This window comes from Peromyscus maniculatus, chromosome 15 (assembly GCF_049852395.1).
Source record: "Peromyscus maniculatus bairdii isolate BWxNUB_F1_BW_parent chromosome 15, HU_Pman_BW_mat_3.1, whole genome shotgun sequence".
In the NCBI taxonomy this organism is placed as follows: Eukaryota; Metazoa; Chordata; class Mammalia; order Rodentia; family Cricetidae; genus Peromyscus; species Peromyscus maniculatus.
In genome coordinates, this window is record NC_134866.1 from 38,829,144 (window position 1) to 38,855,582 (window position 26,439).

Below are 26,439 nucleotides of genomic sequence, written 5' to 3' on the forward strand. Positions count from 1 at the left end.
TTTTCAAGTTTGAGCATGACAGAAAGAGACAAAAGACTAGATTTAAGAAAGGCAAATTGAAGGAACAGATTAAGAAGGACATCACAGATTGACAATAGATTTTTCAATTTGATGAATCACCTCTTAGGGACCATGGCAGAATTGGACTTGTGACTCATCAACTTTAGAACTTTAGATTTAGGCTTGGGTAAAAGAGCCTTCTGGTCAACCAACCATACTCTCTGGAGTGCTTATAAAAGATATGTACATCGATCTACTGCTTACTACTTAACATAGCTGAAGCAAAGGAAGGATAAATAACAATTTGGCTCTTGGCATATGAAGAAGGAACAAGAAAGTTGTAAAGAGATGAAGAATAAAATATCTAAGTTCCTATTGAAATCAGCATACTAATAGTCTAATCTAACAAATGGATCTATATTTCTAATTCTATAATACATATGGACTGCTAAATAGGGAAACATGACATGCTCAGAAAAATATATATGTGTGTGTAAAACGTTTATGTACACACAATACCTATATGTGTGTATATAAAATAAATGAATAAAAATGAGACTAAAATTACACTGAGAATTTTCTTGAAGCGAATTTAAAAAGTCTGATTCTAACTTTAAAACATAATGAATTGTCCCAGCCATGTGTGACCCTAAGAACTTTGCACAGATGCTGTCAGCCTACCTGGCTTACCTGTAATGCCAGGAGGCTTTTCCACAGATTGTTTGGGTTGTTTGGGTCCTGGTTCCCTGACTCTCTCTTCACATAATTCTGAATTATCCTTTTTGGCAGGTGAACTATGATGGGGAACTGCACAAACATCCTCAGCTGGAAGCTGATTTGTCAGCAGTGAGAGAGATCTATGGACCACATGCAGTTTCTCTCAGGTAAACAGCTTCAGTGTATTATTTCATAATATATTTTATAAGCCATTGAAATGTTCTGTTAGAGTAACTTAAAGGAAAATTCTTTTCACTGATTATATTTGGAAATATTTGAGGAATTCTATGGTGTCTCTCCTGGTGCAAAATGACAGCTTTATGGCTTTTTGTTATGTATTATTTTAAAGTTAAATTAGTTGTGTTAATGAAATTATTCATTTTGAGAGTTAGTTTTAAAAAGTAGCAGTCTTTAAAAATGTAATTAGCCAGGTATGCCAGCATGCACTTGTGATTTCAGCACTTGGAAAGCTGAACCAGGAAGATTGCCAATCTGAAGTCATTTGGAGCTGTATAACAAGGTCCTTTATCAAAAATAGAAAAAGTGTCATTATTACTTGCTATACTAGATGTTTCTGTAAGTCTGGCCATGTCATTGTAAACAATGAAAGTAAATAAAGCAGAACTAGGGGTACATAGGTCACATGTCCACTGAAGATGGAGGGTGGGGGGTGGGAGACTTGATACAGGATAGTTTGAATGATAGTGTGTTTCAGTCTGTAATTAACTAATATCTAGTAATATTTTTTTTCTAGCTACTTTTCATTATATTTAACTCTGTGGAAGATATCCCATCCCTATTCTTTTTTTCTGTTTAGCGTAAGATATTGTTTGTGTCCTTACACTGGCATCTAGAAGTCAGGCTGGCTTATTTTAGAGTCTCACTCTTTGCATATGGTATAGTCTCTATGTTCCCAATGGAATTCTAGGCTCCTTTCACAGCCTGACCTCAATTCTAGCCCTAACTACCAAACACCACAGCTGGACTAGGCTACCCAGCAATTGCACAAGTCGCCCCTTGTTGAGAGGAGTACTCTCTGTACATCCCACTGTGAAGGTCAGCTGCTTAAGCCCTCCTCAGATCTCAGCACCAACAGCTCAGTCTGTGTTCTGTACACCCAACATTTGGCTTTTGCCTCTTGATTACATTTCTGTTGTTTTATTAATAATTTACTGACTAGATTGAGATTTGTGATAGCTGTGGCACTGCCTTTTATTTGTTGTATCTTGCTTTGGTTTGTTTTTTTAATCATTATTTTGGAACTGAACATAGCATGGGTGTGTTACATAAGCGAGGTTTCGTGGTGGATTCTTGACTGTCTCCAGTGGCAGCCTGTGAAAAAGGACACATTATCTGGTCACTTTTCGGTGACATAGCTCTTTAGTAGACATACCCATATTTTGAGAAGCTGAACAAATATTTTTATTTTGGAAGTCTGCACACCATTAATTTATAATTACTAAATACTTCATTTAGATTTTAGAAATGACAACTCAATTCCACCTCTAGCCTAAATAAGTGAGGATTGTGTCCCCAAAGCACCTCATTTTTAGAGGTGCATGAGGCTGACAATTGTGGGTTTTACTTGGTAAATGAAGTTTTTACAGATTTAAAAAAAATTTAGCCAAGGGGCTGTGATCATTCCACAGTTGGTCTGTTGTGTGGTCCAGATTAAGTCCTGTGGACATATAGTATTACAGAGTGAATGCATAAGGCGAGTATAGGAGCTACCAGGAAATTATCCATCACTATGGCTTCTTTTTTCCTATGGTGGTGGAATTTTTCTAGGAAACTTAAAACCTTAATTTTAAATACAATAATCTTCCCACTAAAAGAAGGCTATGAGATATAACTATAATTCAACCTAGAATTCAGCATCCCACCCTCCCCTCAAAATACATATTGTTGCTTTTAGAGGATTGCTTTAGTACATGCCTTTTATAGTTAAGATTTTTCTAAAGCACATTTCCATATTTTCTGAGCTGTCATGTGACTATGAAATCTTTGTTTCTTCACCAAGTATTTGGAAGTATTATTTGGCAAGTCTGGTGGTCTCTATTAGTATTTTCTATTAATAACAATGGTATTGACTGTTGTGATGTGTTGCAACTACATAAGTGCTTGGAACTCCAAATGAAATACCTAAAAGTCATAAGTTACTAGAATTTTTTTCTCCTTCTCTATCTCACTTACAACAGTTTTGATCCCACTTAAATCTCCATATGAGCTGTATTCTTGCCTTGTGTAGATTTTTTTCTAGCTACAGAAGATGATTGCAGAACAAATAATCTCTAGTGGTCTCTTGACATGAAGTGAACTACAGCAAAACTTGTTTGATTTACTTTAAGTAAATAAAAATGAATTTACAGCCTAGCCTATTCTTCTGGCCCAAGACACACTGGGAAATGTGTAGTTAGATAAAAGGCCTTGGAACCTTCCTCACAGAGTTCTAAGTCTATTGAAAGCAGAATGTTCTAATTAGCTGTTCTTTTACTTAATTGAGGCTTATAAGGAACTTAATGGAGTTTGAAGAGCAAAAGTACCTTAATATGCACAATAGGCCATTTGGTGTCATTTTTTTCTTCTTTTTTATGTGACATCTAATGAGAAAGGCAGCTAACCACATCTGAGTTCTTTATAAGAGATAGAAATAGCTGATTGCCTAGGTTGAAGCAAATCCCTTTTAAATGCAGGCTAAATGTGGATTTGGAAAGAGTAATTGGTAAATAGACTTATTACTAAAATTAATAATGGAAGCTCAGTTCGTCCTTACATCAAAAACAAAATGGTGGCTGCATGGGATCATGCATGTATGTGTTGAGGATGATTTTGATGCCGAATCTTGTGAATGGGAGGTGAATTAGATCCCTGGTCATTGGACTAAATGTGTTTCATCTTGAGTCACATAGCAGTATGCACTAGTGCGTGTTTCTCTTGTCAATGTAGTCCTCAGTCGTGTGTTCATAAAATAGTGTAGATAAATGTCATTTGAAAACAATGTGAGATGAGTAATGTTAGAGGTGGAAGGAAATTCTCATTTCCCTGGAAAGAGATGGTTTTCATAGTCACCTTGTGAAATGTCAAACTTCGATCTCAGATAACGGATTTTTCATTTATGATGATGACATTTTTCATTTTAAAAAACTGGCATTGTTGGAGTGAGCACTCAGCCTCTGACTGTAGCTAATGCCTGGTGCAGCAGGATGCTCCCAGGTTTGGGAGGGTGGCACATTTTGATCGTCTTTACTGATGGACTGTTGGGATAAGCCTTTCTGATGTTTGGAGAACAAGGCCATTCTGAGGATGTGATGCTTGGAGGAACACACATATAGTGGTAGGCTGATAACCACCAGACTGTTACCTCCTAAGAGAAAATAAAAAACAAAAAATAAAACATAAAACAAGGGGTGGGGGGAACCTTAGGCATAACTCAGGACATCCACTTCCATTCTTCTGGTCCTTTTGCTTCCCATTTACACCATTCTTAGGAACTGTTTCCTTTTCTTCGCTCTTCCCTTTCCTGTCAAGTGATTGCTTTGTCTTTGCCTGACACCTTTGACACTTGACACAGACACACAGCAGTCCTGGCCAGTGAATTATGCACATGTGTGCTGGAGGATGAGTCTCTGTGTCTTCCACATTCTGTCCCCCTTGCCATCTCAGTCATGACCATGACCAGCCCTCATCCCTCAGTACCTTGTGGGGTGAAGCATTATCATTAGTGTTGAGCCACTGAGATCTTTTTTTTTTTTTTTTTTTGGTTTTTCGAGACAGGGTTTCTCTGTGTAGTTTTGCGCCTTTCCTGGAACTCACTCTGTAGCCCAGGCTGGCCTCGAACTCACAGAGATCCGCCTGCCTCTGCCTCCCGAGTGCTGGGATTAAAGGCGTGCGCCACCACCGCCCGGCTCAGAGCCACTGAGATCTTGAGGATGCTTCTTCACCACATAAAGGAGCCTACACAGAAACCAAAGGAAGATCTTGAACTGCAGGCTTGTAGCATCCTATCTGGCATATTGATTCTTGACACTCTGTCTGAGCTGAGGGTATTAAAAAAAAAATCCCTAAGTGAAAATCAGGGAAGAGGTGAGAGTACATGCACAGTGCAAAGGAACCGAAGGGGGAAGTGTTTTCCAGACTCACAAATGCATTTGAGATGTAAGCCTCAGTACCTCAGAGCCTGCGTGCTCGCCTCTGCTCCCAGAGCCTGGACTTTCTTTCAGCAAAACCAAGGGTTTATAAGCCGACCACAAAGTCACAGCAACTCTCTGTTCTATTCTCTTGTGCACTATTGTTTGGTCTCACAAAAGATCACATTGCTCTCTCTTCTGCATCTAAAGTCTTCTCAGCTTGTCTCTTTGAGAAATTTATAGCTGTGTTGGAGAACAGTCTTGGAAAAGCTTTCATCTTGCCAAGATTTCTTCCTGATGGCTGAGTTTGCATATTTCTTGGCCCATTCACAAACATCTCTCCCACACTGGGCAGAAACACACACTGAGTAGGCATGCAGAGATAGACATGCAAGCTGTGGAGTTTCAGATGTCACAGGAAGGTGTATGTTTCTTCCTACGTATCTTCTCAAAGTATCACTGCCTAGTGGTTGAAAGTAGAAGTAATGAAATAACAGTAAATATTTATTTCTCAGGAACCTGTGGTAGAATTGTGTGTATATATATAAATCTATAGGTTTTTGAGAGTCAATAAGGAAAGATTAGATATCTAAAATGTTTTTATGATAAGTATATTCACAGATAATTTTGATCAAGTTGTTATAACTATTATAACAATATTAACAAACTGAGGTTTATAGAGAAAGACAAACCAGGATGGTCTAATATTCAATATAGTATACATATTAAATATATTAATACATATTTAGCATGAGCATTTATTTTGGGGGGGAGCTTCTTTCAGCTTAAATAGTTCGACACTGAAGGATGCCAGAACATGAATACAAAGCAGGAACCTAGGGGCAGGAACAGATGCTGACACCATAGTACTTACTGACTTGTTCCCCAGAGATTGCCATCATCCTTTGGTCCTCTCTCCCTCCCTCCCATTTCTCTCTCTGTCTCTCTGTCTCTGTCTCTCTCTTTGTTTTTTTGAGACAAGGTCTTTTCCTGTAGCCCCGGCTGGCCTCAAACTCACATAGATCCACCTGCCTCTGCCTCCCAAGTGCTGGGATTAAAAGCATGTGCTACCCCTGTCCAGCTAAGGAGGTTTCCTGATTGGTGCAATTAAAAACAGGAAGAGGAATTGACGGGATTCTCACAGTGTCTTCATAAACTTATAGTTACTGGCAATAAACATGTCATCCTTTTTTAAAATGCTAATGATTAGATTAAGTTCTTGGACATGCTGGGATCTGTTACATTACATGTAGTAGATGAGCTACTACATCTTCTACCTTGTCACTGGGAGCTGCAGTTGTCCTTGAACTCATGTAAACCAGACAGGCCTTGGACTCTTTATTCTCCTACATGCCTCAATTACAGACACACACCATTGCTTCTGGTGTGTACGGATAATTTTGAATAATGAATATCACCTGTAAGTATCTTAAGAATCATGTGATTTTCAAAATATGTCGACTCAAAGAGAAGCTCTTTAAGGAGCCTGAAGTCAGGCTGTGGGTAAGAGGGGAACATTATGTAGAACATCTTCCCTGACCTGCCATTCCAGAGTAAACCAGCTACATTAGATTATTTCTCAGTAATTGCCCTCATCCCAAAACTAAGGGGAAAAATTCAATTTCAATTTGGTGTGGTCTTTTCACAGCAAATAAATCGAGGCTGTACACAAAATTGTTTTGTCATAAACTTATTCCCACATCCAGATCACAGTCACAGTTCGAATTACTTCATACACCAGCATGCAACTTGATACTGCGTTTCTGTTGTTGATCTGAGCCATGGAAAGTTATTTGGATGCATAAGTGGTCTTGATAACTAGGTCACTCCATCTGGACAAACTGTAATCGTGCTTTGTGTCTCTCAGTGGGAAACATGAAATTACTGGCATTATGTAAAAAGGACATCAACACCAAAATGAGTTTGAATATGCACAGTGCCATTTGTGAACTCTGAATTATGGCATAAAAACAAAACCAGTGTAAACATTTCCAGATATGTGCCTGTACAGCACTGCTAATTGCCTCCTTAAAGTAGTGTACTAGTGCTCTGCCATGGTGAAGAAGAGGGCCTGCTACCCAGTATTTCACTTCGTTTAGAAAAATTTCCATATTAGAAATAAGGAGGAAACTAAGTTTTGACCCCCCCAAATAAAAAATCATACATAGAACATTAATACTTTCAATGTTCATAATGAATGGTTTTAAAATGTGGCATGCCACATGGTGATCATATCTTTCTATTGGGTTCATTAAGCTACTTGCAGAAAATCCATTGTGGATTAGGATTTTGTGTATGTCTGAATCCTTCCTCTCTGCCTTTTAACCACACTCTTCAAGCTAAGACAAACTCAGATGTTCTACTAACAGAATTGTAAAGAGGAGAGAAAGAGAGGCATCATGATGAAGTGGGAAGTAGTAACTTTGATAAATTAACAGTTAAGTAATATGTTGAGAGTCTCAAATAAGTCATTCCATGCATTTGACTTCATAATTACAGAAATTATTGTTAGGAGAAGACAGGTGTGTAGAGATTTCTTTCTGAGGAAGCATTTGGTCAGTGTTTATGATGCAAAAGAATCAAATGCATCAAAGTGTTGTATTTATTTTACAGTTACTTTACTCTAATTACAATCATTTAAATGTATGATTTTGAAGAATAACACAGAAAGCACCAATTATGTTGAAGAAGAGAAATAACAAGAAAAATCCTTTAACTACTATATATGGAAAAGACTAGAGTGAGTCTGAAGCAAGAATAATGATGTCTGGCCAGGCATGGGGACTCATGCCTATAATCTCACGCTTGTGAAGCTGAGTCAGGAGCGCCATGAGTTTCAAACCAACCCTGGCCACATAGTAAGACCCTTTCTCTCAAGAATGTTCTCTGATGATGCTCAAAAAAGTTAGTTTTGTACTTCTTTCCCCTGTTTCTAACACATAGAATCATATCACCTTTCTAGTCAGTGGTTAGGTGTTTTTATCAAATGTGTAACTTTTTAAAATGAACTTAAAACAAACACTGTATTTATTATTCTTCCAGGCCTGTGAGGGTGAGGTAGAGGAGGTCTTCCAGATGCACTCTTTACTGAACATTACAAAAAGCATGAAAACTAAGGTGATTTAAGAAAAATAGAAATGCAAAGAAGTAGGAAGAGTGTTTATTTTTTCACTGTTTAATGTTTTGTGTGTGTGTGTGTGTGTGTGTGTGTGTGTGCGCGCGTGTGTGCGCGCACGTGTGCATTTGCACGCGCTCCTGAGCGCATAGGGGAGTATGCTTGTGAGCATTTGCCTGTAGAGGTCTAAGGGAGAGCTTGGAGGAGTTGATTTTTTTTTTCTTCCACCACTTGTATTCTGGGGAATCAAGCTCAGGTCAGGTTCCGTAGCAAGGATCTTTATTCACTGAGCTATCTTGCCGACCCAAACAAAAGTTTTTACCATTAACATACTACAGTGTAAGCATTTCTTTGTTATTTGTTACTCAGTGGAATTATTTCCAATAATTCCTCTCCATGTATTGATCTAGGTAAGGTTTTGCACCCTCGCCTTGTTATTTTCTAAGGGTCAACCCTTGTCAATAGAATGGTTGTTGTCAAGGCCACTTCCTCCCCAGAAGCTTCTCTTGAACATATTTGATTATCTTGTGTTAGCTTCTTTTCTGTTGCTGTGAGAGAACACCATACCCAGGGCAACTTTTAGAAGACACTGTTTGGGCTTAGTTTTCCAACTAAGGGTTCCTGATGTGGAGTGGAGGCAGGGGGCTGCAGAAGCCAACAGCTCACACCTCAGACCACAAGCAGGAGACAGAGAGAGTGAATTTGAGATCACTTTAAACCCTGAAAGCCCGTTCCAACGACATACTTCTTCCAACAAGTCCATGCCTCCCAAACTTCCCCAACAGCATCACCAAATCAGGACAAAATATTCAAATACCCTAGACTATGGGGGACATCCCCTTCAAACCAAAACACATCTCATAATTGCATTGGCCGGCTTTTTACATGTATGACTTGGATAATCAATGTTTTTCATGAACCATTTGCCTGTGCTCAGGGTCATTAAATTGTGACCACTGAACTTGTTTTCAGTACTCATTAGAGTACAAGCGAATTTTGCCTTTCAGGGGAGTTGCAGAAAGAAAACGGGGAAGGAACAAAGCAACACAGGACAGTGTGTAGCCGAGAATGGCCGTGTGTAGACGAACCAGTTTCTCCCAGCTGTCTGTTCCTGAGCAACCCGTCATAGGCTTAATATTAATTACAAACTGTTTGGCCCGTGACTCAGGCTTATTATTAGCTAGTTCTTATATTTTAAATTAACCCATTTCTATTTATCTGTGTATCGCCATGTGGCCGGTGGCTTACCAGTACTTTCACATCTTGCTTCTTGGGTGGCTGGCTGGCTGGCATCTCCTCTGACTCTGCCCTTCTTCATCTCCATCTTCAGTTTGAATGTTCCACCTAACCTTATTCTGCTCCACCATTAGCCAAAACAGCTTTATTTATCAACCAATGAGAGCAACACATATTCACAGCGTACAGAAGACCATCCCACAGCAGCCATGCCCAAAAATTCCTAAAATATTTATTTTCTCCACCACTACAGAAAAAGTTTTCTGTACCTGTAACTTACAGGCATTAAAAAAAAAACTTATTTGTTTGGCCCTTATTTTTGTCATAATTGTTGTATGATATCATATAATGTGTGATATTTATTTTATGAAGAACATAGATGATATGATGATGCTGTTGTTTAAAAAAGTCAATTCCTGTGTCAGTAATTAGTTGTTAAAATGTTATCATGAGATACTTTATATTTCCTAAAAAAATAAATATGTGTTTTATGGTTTGACATATTTTTGAGGAAAAAAAGTGAAGAGGTTAAATTATCATTTCTAGCTTTATATCTCTTTGGTCATGGAAACAAAAAATACCAAAAGATCCTGCTAGATATCTTTCTTTATTAAGCTATGCAGACTATGTGAATTAAATCATATGCTCATTCAGTCATAATGTTTTATACTTAGAGCCCTGTAAACATGGCACAGTCATGGACTGTATTTGCATTATTGGTATGTAAAATACACAGCAATTTTATCGAGTGTCTCTCTGTGTTCTATATACTGTCCACAGGCTTGGATTTGGGTATATGTGGGTAAACACTGCATTGACTTTTTAGCTGTTTCACAGCCTTGTATATTCATATAATCAATAGTAGTGATTTTCATCCTCCTTCCTTCCCTCTCCTTTCGACTGGAACCCTTCTCAGCAAGTACCACTTCTCCACTGATGTCGTGTGTGTGTGTGTGTGTGTGTGTGTGTGTGTGTGTGTGTGTGTGTCCCACTGAGTTCAGTAAGAGTTACTTGTCCAAGCAAAGGTGGGATATTATGTAGTGTAACCCCACTGACTTCTTAATATTTCATTTGACAACTTTTTTTTACTCCCCTGTTTGTCAGTTTCTTCATTAATATTAATGTTAAATTGTGTAGTTCACAAGGTTATCATGTGGACCTAATGATGTTTTTCTTTGATATTTAAACTGGTATTCATTACAAAGTGGTGGTTATTGAGTATTGGGCCAGTTTAATGCTTGTATAAATGACTGACAAATACAAACTTCAAGTCCCAGTATTGCTACAGAGATATGATGTATAAGCCACTTTATTGCTTTATAAGGCATATGCAAACACAGTGGAAATAGTAAGAAACAGTATCTGTAATGTTTATGGATCCCCCTCTCTGTTCCCACCCCACCTTCCCTTCCCCCTCCCACTTTCCCTCCTATATTTCTCATAAAATCCAGACTGACCTTGAACTCACGATGTAGATTCTGATCCTCCTGACATTATCTCCAGAGTGTTGATACAGGCATGCACCACCATTCATAGCTAGCTGTATACAGTACCTGGGGATCAATCCCAGGGTTTCATGTATGCTTAGTGAGCACTCTCTCAGTTGACCTATATCTCAAGCCATGTTTTGTTGACATTAAATTATCACATCGATATAAAATCCTGAGAATATTTTCTGCCAGTTATAAGCTCAATTTAAGTATTATCTATTAACTTCTATAATTTTGGTTATTTTCATATTTTATCCCTGATTCTCTGTGCTATTTATAACTTCATAAGAATTATAGGAACATATAGACATGTATATGAAGAATATTACTTTTTTTTTGTTTTGTTTTTTGAGACAGGGTTTCTCTGTGTAGCTTTGTTGCCTTTCCTGGATCTCGCTCTGTAGACCAGGCTGGCCTCAAACTCACAGAGATCCTCCTGTCTCTGCCTCCTAAGTGCTGAGATTAAAGGCATGCACCACCACCACCCGGCAACTTATTTGTTTTCTTTTAATTAAATTAAAAACCGTGCTGTACAAAAGTTGGTCTTCATAATGCCTTTATATAACCCAGAGATACATCTCACAGGCAGAGTGCTGACTTAACATATACAACACTGTATTCTTTGTGTAGGTAGCCTGAAGTCTGATACAGTGACATGAAACTAAACAGGGTTGTATAAGTAACAGCATCTGGACCAGTTTCCAGTCCACCCATGTCCAAGGTAGAAGAAAAATCCATTAACATTTTATTGTATGTCCCCTTTATCTCCTCAGGTCAGAAACTGCTTTCTTGCCCTTAAAATCAGCTGCTTGTCCTCTCAGTGGTTAGTGATACTGGAGCAGTCACATGGGGACACAAATGTGACTCAGGGGACGGGTACTGTTTGGTCCCATGATGGACCAAGAAACTCTTGAATTTATGTATGCAAATACATACATAATATATTCTGTGGTACAAATAGGCAAAAAGAGATAACAGTCCAAGTATACTGATTTAGTTTATTCATATCCAAGTTCATCTCTAATCTTAAAGTCAGCAATCAGAATTAGTGACTACATTTTTAATTACAATAACCAGTCACATACTAACTATTAAGGAAAATGAAAACATTCATGTTAATCTTTGCTTTCAGGGAATATGGAGCTATTGATGACGTAGATATTGATCTGCACATTGATGTCAGCTTTCTGGATGTAAGTATCAATTTCTGTAATATCTATCACTCGCACATTTGAAGTATATTTATCTTTATCCTAAGAAACTCAATTTTGGATTGTTTTATAGCACTATTACATACTGCTTTGTTAAAGTGATTTATGAAGACTGATCAATGAAGCTGAGATAATACATCTTTTTCATTGCTTTTTCATATATCCTGAAACGTCTGTGTTTTAATTATAGTACTTCATTATATAAGTTCTCATTTTTATTTGTCATACATAAGGCAAAAATGAAAGAGTACTTTGGCCTCCTTGTTACACAACATTGTTTTTTGAAATAATTTGTGGGCCTTTACAATTTATGCATTCCATTAGTGTGAGTTGAAAAGTTATGATTTCTTTGTTGTTTTAAGGTCTAAAAGATGCCAACCTTATCTTTTCAATGTATTTGTGCAGGAGGAGATTGCTGTGGCCTGGGAAGTGATTCGAACAGAACCTATTATTGTCCGACTACATTGTTCACTTACACAGTATTTAAATGGCCCAGGTTAGTCTTGTTTCTCTGTTGGTTTCAAGATTAACTATGTACTGTGCTTCAAGCAGAATGGGTATTCCTTTGATAATTCTGATTGCTGACTTTTAAATGTTAAGTATTTTGATAATGGTGTAGGTTCTGTGCTAAGCAAGATGATTGATCACCTATATAACTAAGGAAATAAAATTTATCACCTTTATAATTAAGGAAATAAAATAGATAATGCTAAACTACATAGACTTACATAAATTGAACAGTTTCTGCGAGGAATAAAGCCAACAATAAAACAACAATAAAACCTCACAGGCTTTGCGTACAGTTGTAGCACAGTTTATACATATATAAACACACACACACACACACACACACACACACACACACACACACACACACACATGTTTGGTTGACCTTAGATTTGGTTATTTCATTTTCCTGGTAATCTCATCCATGGCTCCCAGAGAATTTAGCTTAGAAAACCGTAACAAGTGGAAGTCACAGCAGCACTTTTGGTTTTTGAATTCCTATAGGACAGTGCTGCTGTATTCCACTGACAGTTATTAAAAACAAGGGACTCTGGGGCTGGAGAGATGGCTCAGCAGTTAAGAGCACTGGCTGTTCTTCCAGAGGTTCTGAGTTCAATTCCCAGCAACCACATGGTGGCTCACAACTATCTGTAGTGAGATCTGGTGCCCTCTTCTGACCTGCAGGCAGAACACTGTATACATAATAAATAAATAAATCTTAAAAACAAAAACAAAAACAAAAACAAAAAAACAAGGGATTCTGCTAAAAACAAATTTTGCCCAAATTTATGAGATGGCTAAAATGTCTTTCTACCAGTGAATGTAAACCCCCCCACACACACACACATACGATCATACTTCCATTTCATCTGCTCACACTAATCTAATTACCTACTGCTGCATAGGAAACCATCCCAAGACTTCGTCCTTTATGGGCTATCTTAGGTTTAGCTGTAGTTGATGTGGTGCTTCGCCTCACTGGGTTTCAGTCATGTGGGATGTGAAGCTAGAGGGTTTAAATGCATCACTGAGTTGGAAACACATCATGCTGGGTATAGAAATGACTGACTGTGGATTCAGGATCATCTAGTCTGCACCTTTGTCATGTCAGTGACTACAGTCTGCCTCACGCTTGACGTATCCACATCTCTGGGCTCCTTTCACTATGCTGGACAAGGTCCAAAAAAAAAAGCATGTTTCTTGAGACAAGGTATGCCTACTTGACTTTATCCTGACCATGGTTCCAGCACATGGGGATGTCCGGTCTGAACTTTTTCCTTTAGTATTTAAACTAGGAATAAAATGGAGTTATTTATGAGATGGAAATGAAGTCTGTGTCCATGTAATCATACCACATTTATTGATCACAACTAACTCCATTATCACTCATACTGTGTGTCATTCTCTTTCTTTTATTCCTCATATCAAAGTACTTGGGTTTTTGCCAGTCTGTCATCTACTATGCCATTGATTTAGTTCATAATTCAGTGTTGAGTTGAATGTCCACACTATATATTCATTTTGTCCGTGCTCTGTAACTGACCCCACAGTATACTCCCATTCTATTTTCTATCTATTTTGAATCTTACTGAGGTCATCAGTCAGTGACTGTCCAAGATTCATCCTCCGTCCAGCAGGAACTGAAATGCTTTTCACAGCTTAGTATGTTTTGTAAATTTTTAATCGTTTTCTTTGAATAAGAATTGGAAAGGAAAACAGTTCTGCACTTACTGAGATCCAAAGGTTTTGACAGTGGGAGAGGTGCGCTGTGAATCATATGCTACACACCTTGCTCTTTTGCCAGCTTTGGTCCGGCATCCTTATACCATGCCCTCAACCCTGCATGGCTCTTGATAGCAGCTCATAGACCCTAAGTAGACTGTCCTTAGACATAGGGCACTTTTTACTGGGAAGAGTAGATATGGGCATTCTTGTCCCACAGTTTGGGTATGACTTAGAACTGAGGACAATGACCTACTTAAACTCTGAGATGTAATCCATGCTTCCATCCTACCCACAGGACAGAGGCAAAGGAAAGATGGCACCTCAATCTGTGCCCTTACTGGGCTGCTCTCTTTTTTCCAGCCATGTCTTTTCTTCACTTACTGAGTTTACTGGGTTCTCCTGGGAGCAAGTCTTAATAAACTGGTTGCCCCGAATCTTCACTTCCGGTCTCCATGAGATTGTGACCTGTTACCACTCTATTTGGCAGGGGAAAGTGGTCTCATGCAATAGCCAACTTTATTTAGGGCATGGGACAACTTACATTCTGAGGGCATTCTGCAGGTTAAGCAAGGTCATGTGAGCAAAGTTCACTTGGGTTTGTGTTGTATACAGTCAGGAGGGCAAGGTCACCTTAGTTCAAGCTACATACAGTCAAGAGGACAACCCATGCTTGGAAACATCATTCTGAATTATTATGGATAAGATGGTGGGTAATCTAAAATAACGTCCACTCTTGTTATTACATCTGGGAGGAGTACAAAATCATATGCCAAGAACAGCCCATGTTATGGAGGAACAGAGATTACAAGACTCTTGTCTTGTTTCCTTGGAGTTTTCTCACAAGGTCTCAGAAATCTCACATAGCTTCACTCATGGACAGTGTTCCAACATCATCCTAACATGAGCAGGGCAGGAGAGGAGCCACAGCCTCTTGAGGGTGGAGGCCCTGCCCGACTAACCAGGCTACACACTGTTAGTTTTCCTGAACCTACTCTCTTTCTTGTGGTTCAGTTGCCCCTTGTGTGAGATGCACTTGATATTGGTGGCCTTTTGCTCCCTTTCTCTCACAGGGTGGGACAATGGGACCAGCCAGTAGGACCCTGGACATTGCTATATATTCCTCTTTTTTTTTTTACCCCTGAGCTGAGGACCAAACCCAGGGCCTTCCACTTGCTAGGGAAGCGCTCAGACTCTTCTTTTTTATAGCAAAATTCGCCTCAACTTTCTTATGCTACTCCATTTAACATAAGAAAGACCTGGTTTGATGGATTTTTCTCATAATTCTCTTATACACTAGTTAAATTGGGGCTTGTTCAATTTTTACTTATATATCCATCTTACTAGTAAATTCCTCCCATAGTTACGACTTTCTTGTCTTGAAAATTTGGGGAAGAATTTGACTTAAAATGGACTCTGATGCATAATATATGAGTAGAGGTAGACATACTGTGCCTGAGCGAACAAGCAATTATTCCAGGACAGATAATTAAGTTTTATCCTAACTTATGATTTTGATTATTTCAAACAGATAAAATGATGAGATCTCTTTTTGTATTCAATTTTACTCAGAAGGCAGTGTTATACTGTTGACAGTAATTACATTATTTATTTATCATTTCAGAATTTCATATTATTTCAGAATTTCAAAATGCATGCAATGCGTTTTGATCAAATCCACTTCCTTCTAATTCCTTCCCTTCCTCCCCTGATGAGTTTTCCATATATGTATCCCCTGAGCCCTTTCTCCGTCTCTCTCCTTTAAAACCTTCTAAATTCACTTAGTACTATTGCAAGTTGCTAGGCCATCTATTGGAGCTTGGGTAGTCTCTCAGCCCCCCGAGGAAAACTCACTCTTTGACAGTAGCCATCAGCTGCCAGGATCCACTGAGGTAGGAGGAGATCTCAGTGAGTCTCTCCCATCCATTCTGGGATTTTGTCTGGCTTGATCTTTTGCATTTAGTCACAGCTGCTCTGAATTCATGTTTGCAACAGACTTGCCATGTCCAGAAAATACCATCTTCCTGTATTCATCCAGTACCTCTGGCGCTGACAGCCCTTCTACCCACTCTAATGAGATGATCCCTGAGCCTTGGGAGGTGGGAGTGTGATTAAATGTGACAGTATTTCTTCTAGGGTTGTTTCATAGTTTTTGTTTGAAGGTACCAACATTTATAGTGAAAAGAACTTGTAAGAATTTATGACTAATCCAAGATTTAGACTGACCTACTTGACAGTTCTCTTTGAAAAGCATTTACTACTATGTTTTAGAATTTATGAACAACACTAATTTGAAGTACAGTATTTAGTTGGGGCTAATCTTTCTGTGAATAGAAGAAATGGGGCAAGCATTTTACACTTTGAAATTAAAGAGAAAGATAATTTTTATTGAATATGTTTAAACATGGTTAAGTTTGTTACAGTAATATGTGTTACATAAAATTTGTGATCTGTAAGTCCAGTTCCTGATTAGAACCCTGTTTTGTTGAAAATGTTGAACAATTTTCATTAATATGCTCTTTTGTAAAGCACCACATTACTGGTTTCTCTATACCTTTGCTTACATGATCAGACTGCATATAATGAATTTTCATCATTTTCACCCCCATTATCCTGTCTCACCTCCTTCATTCTTCTGCTGAAGCCCTACTTCTGACAACAAATCCCTCCTATTCTGATGTCGTGTGTGTGTGTGTGTGTGTGTGTGTGTGTGTGTGTGTGTGTGTGTGTGTGTCTGTGTGTCTGTGTATCTCCCACTGAATTTAACTATGGTTCCATTGATAAGTATGTTATTTACTGGAACATGGGCAACTTATCAGTGGTTACCCCACTGTCTGTACACCAGTGGTTCTCAACCTTCCTAATGGTGCCATCCTCTAGTGAAGTTCCATATGTTGTGGTGACCCCCAATCATAAAATTATTTTCATTGCTACTTCATAACTGCAATTTTGCTACTATTTTGAATAGTAATGTAAATATCTGATATGCAGATAGTTTTAAGCATCTTTTAGCAACCTTTGTGGAAGGGTTGTTCGGCCCCCAAAGGAGTCCAAACGGATCATGACCCACGGGTTGAGAACCACTGTTGTAGACTCCCAGTGAGGGGTAAGGTCTTCTGAGCAGGGTCTCAGTCTTACGAGGATCCTTTGCCACTAACCACAGCTGCAATGAGTTCATGAGTTCAGTGGTCATGTCTTGTCCTGAAGACTCTTTCATGGCACGCTTCCTCCATTTTATTCTTTCCATCCCTTTTTTGGTCATGTTTCCTCAGCGTTTGGTGTACTGCCATAGAAATTCTCTTTGTGAATGACCACTCCACAGCTATCTCTAAAGTAGTGATATTTACCTTTCTTATAAAGGGGTGTTTGTCATAGTTTCTAGTTTTATGTATTAGTGCAGCTCTAGCCTCCTTTTCCCTTCTCTTTTGATGAAGCCTAACTATTTCAGATGAGTTTATCCACAAGTACTGGCTTGCTTAGTCAGACTTTAGAGTTCACTGTATCTTCAACTCATTATTACTGGTTCTGAGGAAGTTATTAAGTTTTTCAAACATTGTTAAAATGTTTTATAAAATGCTTTTAGAGTTAATGAAAATTACAGATAGAATTGAAGTTCTCTACCCTCCATGCTGTTTCCTTGACTGTTGTTTTATATTAACTCATTAAATAGAACTAGTTATAGTTAATTACATTCATTTTAACAGTGTTAGTCATTGTATCACTTGGTCTTTGGAATATTTTTAAAGTAGCATTTTGTGAGCTGTTTTGGTATACCCAAAGTTTTTAGCTCATTTAGATTGTATTGCTAGTGACTAAGTGAGTCAATATTTATTATTTATAGTTTCCTTAAAATTAACTTTTTTTAAAGTATTGACACTTATTGTCTAGGGTTTTATGCAATGATTAGGTTTTAAAATGGTGTTTTTTTACTTTTTAGAATTGCCTATAATATATGCTGGACAAACATCATCATCAAACATTACCATTTTCTCAATGTATCTCACACACTTTCTCCCCTGAAGGGTTTTAACTCTTCCAGTGTCTTTGGATCTTGCTATACGTTAAAAGTAGGCCAAGGCCCTGTAGGTTTCTCTTCCTTCTCTTCTTAGTCACTTTTTATCTGCCTGTGAGGAGATTTTACCTTTGAAATCTTAGGGAGACACAATGTGTTTCATTTTATTTTAAAGTTCTTATTTTATGAGTGTTTTGCCTACATATTAAGTCCGAGCACTGTGTGCATGCCTGGTGCACAAAGAGACCAGAAGAAAGCATCAGGTCTCCTGCAGCTGGAGTTACAGACATTTATGAGTGACTATGTGGGTGCTGGGAACTGAACCTAGGTCCTTTGCTGGAGCACTAAGCACATTGAACTGTTGAGCTAGCTACTCACTTTTTTATCCTTTTCTTTGAAAGAAATATTGCACTGAATTTTCAGGACTTTTCTTTTAATACAGTGACATCTTGTTTGGGTCACATGAGCTTGGACTGATGTCTACAGTCTCCTTCACTTGTATGGAAGGGCTAGACCGTTTTTTAGAGTGGAACTGATGGGTGTCTAGGGGACGGAGTGCTTCCATCCCTGAGTAGGCAGTGTGGGCTAAGAACTGTGGCACATGTGTGATCTGAGTGTGGCCTGTAGAAGGACAGCACTGGCTCCAGTTGTCCCAACCCTTATTTTTCTGGGCACGTTTGGTGCTGCTGTGGTGTCACACTGTGATTTGTGCACTAATTTTCCTCCCCTTTCATGTGATTACAACACTTCAGCAATTGTCCCTTTCCTTCTGGTACTATTCCATCTTTTTTTCCTCCCAGAAGATTCTCATCAAGAAACATTTCTTTTTGCAATCTGGAAAATTAAATAAAACCCTTGACCTCAAATTCCCTTTCAGCTGGTCCTAAAGTACTGTGTTTTCTTGACTGTCAGATTTTATTATGAGTGTTTTCTCTGTGCCCTTCTTTTCTTTTTTTCCCCTCTCTTAAAATCCACTCAGGCCAGATTATGGGGCCGTCACTTCACACACGAATCCATGTTCCCCAAGACTTTAATGTTGCTAAATAGTCCTGTGACCAGTGTTGAGTACTCATCTTAACTCGCCATCTTAATTAGTTAATCGGTTGTTTCCCTTTCTTGAAAGCATTTTGTGAATGTGTGTTCAGCTAGTGTTCTGGAGTCTCCACCCTCTTGGCTGTTCCTCACCAGGCTTCTTTGATGGATGCCTGAACACCAATCATGTACAACCTCTTTCCCAGCATTCTCCCCTCCCTGAGTAGTTCCGGCGTTACAGTTGTACATATGTGTATATGATGGCTATTTCAGACTTACAGCTTTAATACGTACCTCTGCTTGAATGCTTTTTATTTTTTATTGCCGTTTTCACTCTTCCACTACAATGCCAAATAAAGATTTCAAATTTAAAACACTTAAAGTTAAATAATCAATTTCATGTCTCCAAATAATTATTTATGGTAAGTCACTAGTTTTAAGAGTTATTTATTTAAATGTATACAAACACACATCTGTATATATGTATATATATACAAATGCATATAGTGAAATATGCACTACATCAAGAGCATGTACAGTGAAAATTAAATCTATGGTTTATCCTCATTGCTCACTGTTTAAAAAGTTATGTTTTATTTACTAACATGTTTCACTTATAATTTTAAAATGTTCCCTGAACTGTCCTACGTGTGGTTGTTGAAACTATTGCTCATTTTAAGATTACTTTTCATATTTCTATGTGCTATAACAGATGCAGATATTTACATTGATACACAGCCTGTAATGATCTTATATTTAACACTTATATAATTAAAGCAATGCTACAAAGAAGAGTGTGCATACTTTGTATGTGTGTGGGTGTATGGGCACATGCTCACAATAGTAATTCAGTCATCTTTTGTGACTGAGTTTCAAGTCAGTATTTAACTGTGTTTCCCCCCCTCTTTCCAGTGCCCACAGTTGATGTCTTTCAGATTTCTACAAAAGAGCGATTTGGATTGGGACATCAGCTGAAAAAGTAAGTTTGCCGAAGAGTCAGAAGCAAATTGCTTTTCAGGAGAAGTGCATTTCCATTTTGTTCCTTTGCTCAGTTTTTATTCTCTCACATCTCTTGCAAGTGAGTCCCCGGGGATAGGACATCATCTTGGCGCAAAGAGCTGCATCCAGGATTCAGTTCTCAAAGCTCCCTTTCCAGCCTCCCGGGCCCTTCTAGCTTCTGGTCCACATCTGCTCATCCCACACTATACCCTTCTTCCCCATGTGAACATGGAGTCTCTCTCTCTCTGGTGGGCCCAGCAGAAAAGCAAAGGCAGGGAGATGGATTAGGGGCGACCAAGCTTTCTCCCACGGGACTCACCTTGAGCTGGCTTGTTTACATTTGTTTTTTCTGTCCTGCTGAGACACAGCCTTTTCCAGCTGCCCCTTCTTACTATTCAGTTGTGGGGGTTTTCGCTGTTTATTCATGTGGCCTGGGGATGGTAGCTGGTTAGCCCCCACTGTCTCACTGCTGTTCCTGTTTCCCATGCTGATGCCTTTGAAGCCCTCCTTTGTGAATTTTCTTCCTCTTTATTCTTGGTCCTTCATTAATAGTATCTCAGTTTATCTTTTTTACAAATGGACATGCTTCCCCCCAAACATACCGTGCTTAGAATTTATTTGAATAAGCAGATCCGTTCTTTAATATGTCATCATTAGCATTTATGACCTATCATTTATATGGTCACTGAGATTCTGGCATACTTTGTTATTATTAATAGATGTGATGTAGAAATAGATGATAACAGGTTGGGAGGGCTGAGAAAAGATGAATCAAGTTTTTGTTTATTGTACCTGTCAAAATCTCACAGGGTCTTACTGATAGTGTTTTTTTTTTTTCTTTTAAACTCTAATTCACTTTTGTTTTCTGATTTTTAAGTCTGTTTTTACCTAAAATCTTGGGTTTAAAAAATGCAGAAAGAAAAAAAAAATTATTGATAGAGCCGAATACAAGGGCAGCATGCATTATGTCTTTGAGAAGAAAAGTGGTGCATTACAGACATCGGAGTTGACTTTTAAGCTTCTCTGAAATCAGTTACACTCTGTTATGTGTGAAGGTATAGACGTTGGGGCCAGCAAGACTGTGTGGATCCTGAGTACTTGTGGTTTGCCTGAAGGAATAACTATGCTGTCCACATTGTCTCCTTTGCTGACCTTTCTTGCATAGGGAACAAAGTTCTATATTCAGACAGGAGCTAGATGAGCCCCAGCCTTCCATAAAAGGATATCAGACCACTCCATACGAATAGGAGAGATCTTTTCTTATCCATTGGCTTTTAACTCTAAAACATATCAATATATAACACATACATTTATTATGTAAACCTACAATGTACTGTTTTGAAAACACACACATTGTGGGATGGTTCACTTTACAAATTAAACTTTTGTCAATAATACCAAAATACAAATTTTTGTTTCCTAGTAAATATCATTTTTTTTTATTTTTAAAATATTTATTTTTTAGCAATGCATAAACATTACACACAGTATTGGGACAGCATTTGGTGATTCTACACAAGTTCAAAATATTTATTTCTTCAGCATCACATCTCTGTGATGAAAATATTCAAAATCAGCTTTTTGAAGTAAACAGACAGAATCTTTACCTGTGATCCTGGTGCTGGGCAACAGCACACAGAGCTTCTAATTCCTGTCTTTTTGTAAGTTAGTACTCCATGCTCTAACTCCCTGCCGTCCACCTCTGTACTGCGCCCCCCCCCCACCATTGTGTTTATCTTGTGCACAGGAGCAAGACCAACATATTTAATTAGATGCTGCAGAGAAAAGAGAGCACCTGGAGCTTTTCTTCTCTACTTGCCTTCGGTTACTTAATATGACCCTCAGTTCCATCCATGACCTTGTGAATGACAGGATTCTGATGCTTTATGGAAGCATGGTTCATGTGTCCTTGCCCATGCTTCATTGTTTCGGTTTCTTTCAGGTAGAGGCTGACTAGGTAGCCCAGGCTGGCCTCTCCAGTATCAGTCAGCCTGTGTCAGTGCTGGAATTGCAGGTCTGCAGCACTTACTTGCAGCCAATGCAGTCGTCTGATTGGGCCCTTCGTTTGTTTCTATCTCATGTCCATTTTGAATAGTGCTGCAGCAGACATGAGTGTGCAGAAATCTCTTCTCTACAGATTTTATTTGTTTGGATAAATGCTTATAGGTGGGGTTGCTAGATCACCTGCTACTTCTATTTTAATAGTTTGAAGAAGCTGTATTCTAGTTCTCATAATGACTGTTCTAGCTTTCCTTCTGTCTGTCTATCTATCTATCTGTCTGTCTATCTATCTATCTATCTATCTATCTATCTATCTATCTATCTATCTATCTATCACCTATCTATCTATCTATCTATCTATCTATCATCTTCTTTTTAAATTTTTGCTATGTGTGTGTGTAAGACAGTTTTGTGGAGTCAGTTCTCTTCCATTTCAAGTGAGTCCTGGGGTTATCAGACTGCACAGCGAGCATTTTTAACCTACTGAACCATTTCACTGGTCCCCATCATGGCTGTTTTAATTTAACATCACGGCTTCCCTTTACTGTGCCTTCCAATCCTTCTTTGTTGTCTTCTATCTTTCTATACGGATCAAAAAGCTGACTGAAAATACTGACATATGCCCCAGTTAACTGTGGTCATAATGTGAATAATAAGTGCTGTGCTTATCAGAATTTCAGCTTTTAGAATTCGTAAGAATTCTTGAAGGACTATTTATTCTTCCAGATCCATAAACTTGATTTAGTAAGAGCCTGTCTGACCCTGTGCACTACTGCAGTGGTTTAGTTCCTTGATCAGGATGCGGCCCACGTCTTTCCCTTTCAGTTTAATGAATTTTCATCTTCATCATATGTCAGCCTTTATTGAGTAATGTTCTAAGAGAAAATACTTTACAATTTTCTGTGTCAGCTTCCTTTTTTACTGGTGCCGGAAGTCTTATGTGATGTCTGGGCTTGTCCCTATCTTAGACCTCTAGGATTGTCCCAGTTTTTAATGACACTACACCAAGGTAACTTTGCTCAGATATGAATTATGCATAATTGCATTTGAAGTGGGGGGACTGCTCTTTTAGCTGCTCAGTTTTGAGTCTAGATGTGCACACAAATGCAGCATCAGATAGTTAACCCTTAACATTTAACATTCTGTGTCTCTGAAGCTAAATTAAATTTACAAGGGATGTTTAGCACATTATAGCAATGTTCTCTTTTAAAGACTCACATGGGGCATCTTCAAATTTCTGTTCTGGAATTAAGGAAGCTTCTCCAGTGCAACTGGTTTTATTTATTTGTTTACTTTTTTCAGTTAGACTTTTTTTTTTTTTTCCTTACATGAATCCATGGCTTACCCATCTTGGAGAGGAGCATGGGGGCACATTTACATTATGTTACCATGGCACTGCTGGTTTTTTTTTTTTTCATTTAGCTTTCTTTTTATTTATTATTTGTGTCTTTCACATCATACATTCATTTCCTGTCCCTGCATATTTGCCCTCTGCCTTTGCAGCCTCCAACACCCCCCCCCCATAACATGTAAGAGAAAAAAGAAAAGAAAAAAAGAGGGGGCGGAATTTCATCATGGAAGCTGTAGTGTGACACAGAGAGTCATGTAGTAAACCCTTTTGTTTATGTATCTTTACTTGCAAGTATTCATTACAAAGAATTGTTGGCCTGGTTCCAGGCATCTGGTTGCTGCTGCACTATGGATGCTCGGGCCCTCACTGGGACTCCTCCTGGTTATCCTGCTGTTGCCCTGAGTTGTGGAGATCCTGCAGCTTTGAGTCTGCTGGGCCAGTCCCTTCACATGCTCCAGCAGCAGATCATAGATGGGGTGGGCCAACGCATAACACTAGTTCTAAGAAGGTGGGCCTGGATAGTTGCTGGGTTGGTCAGCCCACTAGCTCTCCCTTGTCCTCACCACCAGGGTGAGCTCTTCTGCATTGCCTCGGCGAGTTCACCCCTTGAGGAGATGAGCAAGGTGTGGGACCAGTTCTGCTTTTAAGTCCTCAGGGTCAGCTCTCCCATCTCCCACACCTATATCTTCAAGGCTAGCTCTTCTCTGTTGCTCAGGTGGGGTGTAGGGACCACTGTCCTGAGTGCTGCAGCAGATGAGAGGCAGGGCTAGCTCTCCTCCTCTTAGGACCTCAGGGCCAGCTCTCCCACCTGCCTCGGGCATCGATGAGGGGTGGCATCTCTCTCCTGCCCTTGCCTCCACGTGACATGCTCACAATATCGGGGCTGGGTTGCCCAAACCTCTGCCAATGGAGTTGGCTCTATTGTGCTGCCCAGGCAAGATGCAGGGTCTGCCCTCCCGAGTGTTTCAGTTGGTGGCAGGCAGGGGCAGATCTCCTGCCCTTCCGACCTCAGGTGTTGATGTGGAGGGCGGGGGGGCATCTCTCCCCTGCCCATGTGGCCACATGGCAGATGAATATTGGGGACAGTTCTCCCATGCTTACAACTTTGGTGCTGGTTTACCCCACACCTCCGTCAATAGGACTGGCTCTGTTTTCAAAGCATCTTTTTATTTATTTGTTTGTTTGTTTGTATTTATTTATTTAGTGGGATGGGGCTGATCAAAACAAGACAAGAATTAAACACCCACCCACACACCCCAAAATAAACAACTTTCTGCCTATAGTGGCTCATGATCGTATCACATGAGTTTGGACAAAGAAACAGTGTCTGTAGTTGTAAGCCTGAGAAATTAAAGAAAGCTGTATGCTGAGGTTTGTGCTTAAGAGACTGGTTCAATTCATAGATCCGGCCTGGTGGTTAATGTTTTTGAAAACATTACTTTCTTCTATGAATGAATGTTAGTTATGTAGGGATTTTGTTAATACGGGTTATATTATTTTTTCATGCTTTTTTGATGAATTTCTGTCCAGTACATGATTAAGTTTCTTTAATTACAAGTGGATTTGACTGAGGTTCTTCAGTTCCCATCTAGCCTAAATAACATGATTTAAAATTTCCAGTCTCATCTTCATGATAGTCCATAAGAAAAGATTCAGATGCGAAGAGGTTATCTTCCTTGAAACATAGGAAAGAATGCTGTTTTGGAATCCAGGCTATGTGCTGTTCAGATCAGTTTTTACTAAGTAGATAACTACATTCAGAGTGTTCTGTGATCCACCCCTGGTGTTTTGGGGTACTGGGACCAAGTACTTAGTGTGTGAGTGACTTCCATTCCAAGTACTGACACACAGTCAATCACTTAGTCCTTACAGTAGCTCTGGGATGCATAAGAACTCTTAGGATCCTAGTTCCTCAGTGATGACACTGAAGTCCAGCATATATAATAGTTTCTTTAACGCCAGCCAACCAGAAAATGCTAGAGTCCGAATCTATTTCTAGATCAATCCTTTTGACCCATGCGCTGGTTTGTCTGTCATATAAACGTATGTACCCTTTTGCCATGGGTATACTGTGGAATGTGTTTGGCACTGAGTGACTGTTGTGTGAGAGTCAAGTCAACAAAAGAGCTTAAGAGAAAATACTTAAAAATTTTCATGGCTGATCTGACAAAAAGTGGTGATCCATGTGATGGGGTGTCTGTCATTAAAAGGCTGAATGTCACAGAAATAGTGGCCATGTATGACTTCATGCCTACTTGATCAAGGTTAGGTTCTGTTCACGGTGAGAAAATAGTGTGAGTCTTCTTTGGCTTCAAACACTTGTAAAAGGCAAATGTAAAATTCGGTAAAAGTCCCTAATTCGTGTGCTTCTACATTTCTAATGCTAAATTACCTTACATGTGAACTGTATGACCCCAAATTTAAACCAACACCATGAAAAAGGTTTTGAGCAGATGATTTTTGCTGAAACTGACCATGACTACAGTGACAGACTAATACTACTCTTGTGTACTGTTCTTCTGAAATCAAGAGATGGTAAATCATGATGTTGCCTTTATGTACTCTCTTGTCCAGATGTTATGCATGCTTTTGTCCAGATGACCCTGAACCCTTGATCAGAAAGTGGCTGAGACATCAGTTGCCTGTTTGTCCTTCTCTTAATAAATATTAAAATATTTCGGTGGCTCTGTGTTGTGAGAAGAAGGTCATTATAGCACATGTGATCATAGCACAATATGATCGATCACATTATATATATGTATATACATATATACATGATCATTATATACTTACACATACATGTATACATACATTTACACACACGTTGGATCAGCAGTGACATTAGCTGTCTTTCAAGAAGCAGTTGATTCTTTTTACAACTAAGGACAATTAGGATCTTATTATATTTGAGAGCTACTG

General features: G+C 38.9%; 1 protein-coding gene across 2 annotated transcripts in view; it reads left to right on the forward strand.

Annotated features, from left to right (window-relative positions):
- Parp8 (poly(ADP-ribose) polymerase family member 8) overlaps nt 1-26,439 on the forward strand; it is a 182,815-nt gene that overhangs the window by 110,771 nt on the left and 45,605 nt on the right. For both annotated transcript variants that reach the window (XM_076551870.1, XM_042261529.2), the window contains exons 8-11: nt 790-884; nt 11,818-11,878; nt 12,302-12,392; nt 20,082-20,148. In XM_076551870.1, coding sequence (XP_076407985.1) covers nt 790-884; nt 11,818-11,878; nt 12,302-12,392; nt 20,082-20,148 — 314 coding nt within the window. The remainder of the gene's footprint in view (nt 1-789; nt 885-11,817; nt 11,879-12,301; nt 12,393-20,081; nt 20,149-26,439) is intronic.